The sequence below is a fragment of the Berghia stephanieae genome, chromosome 8, assembly GCF_034508935.2.
Source record: "Berghia stephanieae isolate SIO BIC M18660-M18661 chromosome 8, UCSD_Bste_1.3, whole genome shotgun sequence".
Classification (NCBI taxonomy): domain Eukaryota; kingdom Metazoa; phylum Mollusca; class Gastropoda; order Nudibranchia; family Aeolidiidae; genus Berghia; species Berghia stephanieae.
Window position 1 is genome coordinate 31,365,909 of NC_088367.1, and position 5,000 is coordinate 31,370,908.

Consider the following 5,000-nt stretch of genomic DNA (forward strand, 5'->3'; position numbering starts at 1 on the left):
ATTTCTGAGCTGCTTGTACAAACTATTGGAGCGAGTTCTATTAAACCGATGGGGCCGGTACTAGACGCTGCCCTGCCACTCGTGTAGGTTGGCTTCAGGGAATTGAGGTGCACTACGGAACATGTCATTGCCCTTACAGGCATATTGAGCCAGGGTTCGAGAGGAAACGGCAAACTGGTGCTGTATTTATAGACCTATCGGCGGGTACGATACAGTCTAGTGCGGAGGATCAATGCTCAAACTTGCAAAGATCATAAGGTAAAAAATACCTTGAACTTGTTCTCTTCAATCTTAGGGAAAAGACAATTCCACGACGCGCTGGAAGACGCTACAAGTAAATTTAGGAAAATGGAGAATGGGGTCCTTCAGGCATCTGTTCTGGAGACAATGTTGTTTAATGTCTACATTATTGACATGCGAACACTTCCTCCCTGAGGCTGGGATATGCGGACGATTGGGCACTCATTACTCAAAATAAAGTGTGGACCCGTCTCAGCGAGCACGTCACGAGACTCAAAGCCTACTTCGACAAAGTGGTATCTGAAGATGAACATTTCAAAACCCGTGGCCACTGCATTTCAACTATGCAGCAAGTCGCAAGTCGATGCACATATTGTTAGGAACGCTGGCAAAAACGCCTAGAGAATTGGGCCCAATTATGGCAGCAATCCAGACGATTACAGAGAACTGGCTTAATAAGATCAAAGAGAGAGGGAATAGAGATACCCCTCTTAAGCGCATAATGGACGGTGCCCCCGTTTCGAGCCGAAATAAGTCCAGGCAACCCTTTTACGTAGATTTTCTAACTTCGGACAGAGATGCATATACGAGATGGAAGTCGGTTTGGACGAATTTAATCCCTCGAGGGGGCGGGGACATCAACTCTTCAAAACTGGAGGAGAAGTTGCCAGGCTTTTCCACCAGCAAGAGGAGGCATTGGGTGACTTCGGTCGAGAAACTGCTTAACGGGAAAAATCCCTTCATCAGTGGGAGCTTTCCACCTGTCCAACATGTACCCGTTGTGGTAACGAGTCCAAAACCGCTTACATCTAGTTGAACGATGTGTTGTGACGAAGCGTCCAGGTGGGTTTGCGACGGTGCACGAGTGCAGTAAGAAATTTGCTGATTGGGTCGATCGTCATAACATACTTTTAGTGTGAGCACCATTGGATGTTGCATGCCATCAACTAGACATTCAAACATGAAAACAATACGAGGGAGGGAGGAAAAAGAAGAAGAAGAAAAAGAAGTAGACCCCAAAAATTGATTTAAGTCCCATAAGATACTAATATACTCTCACCACAATGTTTCTAAATCCAAACCTTTTCCAAAATAATTCAATAAAGCTTTAAAGAGATATTATAGTGCGATTTACTGTCAAAATTATATTATGGAACTTCCGACGTGCTCTAGAAATAAATGAGTAGCTTATCAAAGTTCTCAAGCGGTTCTTTAAATTTGTTAATATATTGACTAAAAGGTGCTGTAACTCTAGAATAACTCTAGAATTATTCCATGCTCATACTATTATGTGTGTGTGTGTGTGTGTATGTGTGTGTGTGCATGTATGTATGTATGTATGTTCAAGCATATGCATGTATGTGGATATGCATGTTTAGTCTCTCTTTCTCTCTCTCTCTCTCTCTCTCTCTCTCTCTCTTAGTCTCTCTCTCTCTTAGTCTCTCTCTCTCTCTCTCTCTCTCTCTCTCTTTATGTTTGTGCGCGCGCTTGTGAGTTTATACAGAAGATTTTCTTTTGTGTATTGAACAAATTGAATCTAACATCGTGTAAAGCGTTTCCGACTTTTTCCCTTAGGGAGATCTTCACCCCTGGAATGGTCTATGAGTGGCGAGTAGATAACATAGTGCAGACGAATCAGGTGTCTAAAACATTCCAGTACACACCGAAAGCTCCTGGCGACGTTGAAATCAAGTGTAAATACAGCTATGAGGGGCAGACTTCATTGGAAGGCAAAACAATTATCAAACCAACTTGTAAGTAATGTGGTAATTCTGGTCACATCTATTCATGAAACAAGCAAATTCTATGATGATGATCATCATCATCATCATCATCATCATCATCATCATCATCATCATCATCATCATCGTCGTCGTCGTCGTCGTCGTCGTTGTCATCACCATCATTCTTGCAATGTCATTATTATCTCCATAATTCATTTGGATTTTTTCTTCTCCGTGACAAAATGTTCATGCTTGAGCTTGGAGCTTTTATATAGAGCAATATCCACTAAATGTGCTTAAAGCACTTTACAAAAGTTCCCTGTCCAACAGTAACACATAAAACGTAGAATGAGACATTCATGACGCCTGTTAGGCGATATTACATTTTTTCAGACAGAGACAACGTTGTTAACGGCCAGGTACTCATTTTACACCTGAATACGGTGAGAGAATATGAGTAAAGAGCCTTTTCCGAGGACTCAACTGTGCGCCGAGCTAGGCTCGAACCCAAGACCTTACGATCCGAAAGCGAGTGTCATACCACAAGACCACATAGCCGCACCATTCTCTACCCTAGAAACATGTGGGACTATACCGTCCTGATGACTGTTTGACTTTTTATTTTCATATAGAACTTAGCATAACATTATATCTTCTCTTTGGGAATTCATATCATTGAAACAAATAACAATGTGAAATTGAATGTAAGCTTCAATTTAATATACGAAAACAGATAAAAAAGACGTTTCGGATTTCCCCTCTATCAACAAAACAGGATGAATGAAACACTACAGACGAATTCGTATATCGATCAATTTAAATAACCCTCATCTTGGCAAAAACTCACAAACCCGGAATTTCGCGAAGTCACAGATTTGAGATTTTTTGCCAAGATGAGGGCCCTTTAAATCGATCGATATTCGAAGGAGTTTTCTGGCCAAATTATTAAATACGTGTTTTTCCAGAGTTCGGCGGTAAAATGGTTAAGGACTGATATAGTGAATAAAATATTTCTTTGGCACGTGACTTACCAGATAATATCATGATATAACAACTCACTTTTATTTATTTCATTTATTTAACAAATTGTTTTTATCATTTCAAGATCCTTCATCATTGTCTTTAGATACCTGAAGCTATAATCTTGTTGACTTTTTTTCACCTTTTTTAACGATTTGACTGTCGAGAACTTTTTTCCCCTCTTTATGGATTTACCAAGTATTAACTTTTCAACTGTTTTTGTTTTTGGTCGAGGAATGATTTTGAACCCGACACGTCGTGTTACTTAGTTAATGATTATAGTTACAGACTTCACCTCGTTTTTACTTAGAATAAGCAACAGCGTTGTGACTCAGGATTTATTTAAGGCCGAATCGTAAGGCTGTCACTGTTGTCTTGGTGAAAAGTTTAAGGATCTATGATTGTTAGGGCATAGCAAAATTGACTCTCGCCAATGGCGATATTACACACATCCTCCAACTGGTAGGTCCCTGGATCGAATGCCGCTTTGGGCGTCGCCAATTTTATGAAATTTACACTATATAAAAGCCCAAGCTGTTTTTTTTTTTTCAATGAAGAGTTAACAATATTTATGTGTTATATCTTCACAGATATAGACGATGTAAGCTTGCTATTACACAATAATCGGGTCACGGATATCTCACCTGTGGAAGGGTCAAAAGTCCGGATTGAATGCGTTGTCAGCCCAAGTGAGATTTCTAGCACCGCTTCGTTCAGCTGGTCGGTGGATTCTAGTCCTGTCAAATCTGAATCACCCAGACATTATGAGTTTACAGCTGGAAAAGCGGGTTCTCCTAAAACAACAATCACATGTCAAGTGGACGTTAAGGGAACTTCAAAAAAGACTTCGCTGAGAGTGACTCCTACTGGTAAGTCAGTTGTTTTGTGGTCAATTCCATTTTTTTTTAAAGCCAAAGTGATCTGACAATGCACAGAATGAGGTGGTCGGGGTCAAAAGGTACCAGGCACAAATTGAGGCTATAATATGGTCTCGTGCTATGACTCTCGTCTTCGGACCGGAAGAGACTGATTTCTAGTCCCGCTCCGAGCAGCGCATAGTTGAGTCCTTGAAAAAACAAAGGCTCTTTACTCACATTCTCATACCGTGCTCAGGTGTAAATTGGTACTTTGCCGTTAAAAGCGTGCTCTCTTTTGGGAAAAAGTGTCTTGTTTGCTTCATAGAACAATACCCTGAGTGCTTTGAACATTTATATTTTCTCTAGTGATTTTAAGTTATCCGATAGATTGCTTGATAACTTTAACATATTTTCTATCTGGCTGCGACTTATATTAGGCTTCAACAGTTGTGACGTCACGTTCCTCGTAATGATGCATAGTAACTGGTTCTAAACTATCGGAACAATGGCGGACGCCCTTATGAAATTCTTCTCCTTCGAGCATAAAAGTGCAACCCGAGGAGAAAAACATTTTAAATCTGATCACGATCACATGACATGTGAAAAAGTTCTATCCAGTATGATGAATAAAAATCGCCGATTTTCTTTGTATAGAACCAAGCTGCTCGTTGCTGGGCGGACGTGACGTCAGACTATTGAATTCTATTCTGACCTCCTCAAATACGACCCATTACTTCCAAGTAGTATTATCGTGTTATGCTGTGGCTCAGCGGTGTCGCGTCCCGAATAATCACAAAAGTCAAGTGATGTTTAGCGTAATCATTGACCAGATGGGTGACAATGATCGCTGAATATTCTGGCCCCGTCGTTGGTTTCTTTGGTAAGCAGCTTTACTCACATTACCCCCATTCGACTCAGATGTTAATGAGTACCTGACTATAGGCAGTGACGATTATTGCTATACTTGTTAATACAAAACTGACGCCTGTCTGAAATGGAAATAATTTGATTCCATGCGGCCTGGTGGCGGAATAAATGAAAACACTGTGAGGCGCATTGAGCTCCTTGTAAACTCCTTGGAAATGCGCCATATAAATGGCCATATTTATTATTTTGTTTTATTTTATCTGGTTTGTTTATAGGCTCAACATAACATTTA

General features: G+C 40.5%; 1 protein-coding gene across 6 annotated transcripts in view; it reads left to right on the plus strand.

Moving 5' to 3' along the window:
• Positions 1-5,000, plus strand: part of LOC144977829 (uncharacterized) — a 26,467-nt gene that overhangs the window by 12,871 nt on the left and 8,596 nt on the right. For all 6 annotated transcript variants that reach the window (XM_078923229.1, XM_078923230.1, XM_078923234.1 and 3 more), the window contains exons 5-6: positions 1,816-1,994; positions 3,575-3,853. In XM_078923229.1, the coding sequence (XP_078779355.1) occupies positions 1,816-1,994; positions 3,575-3,853 (458 nt within the window). The remainder of the gene's footprint in view (positions 1-1,815; positions 1,995-3,574; positions 3,854-5,000) is intronic.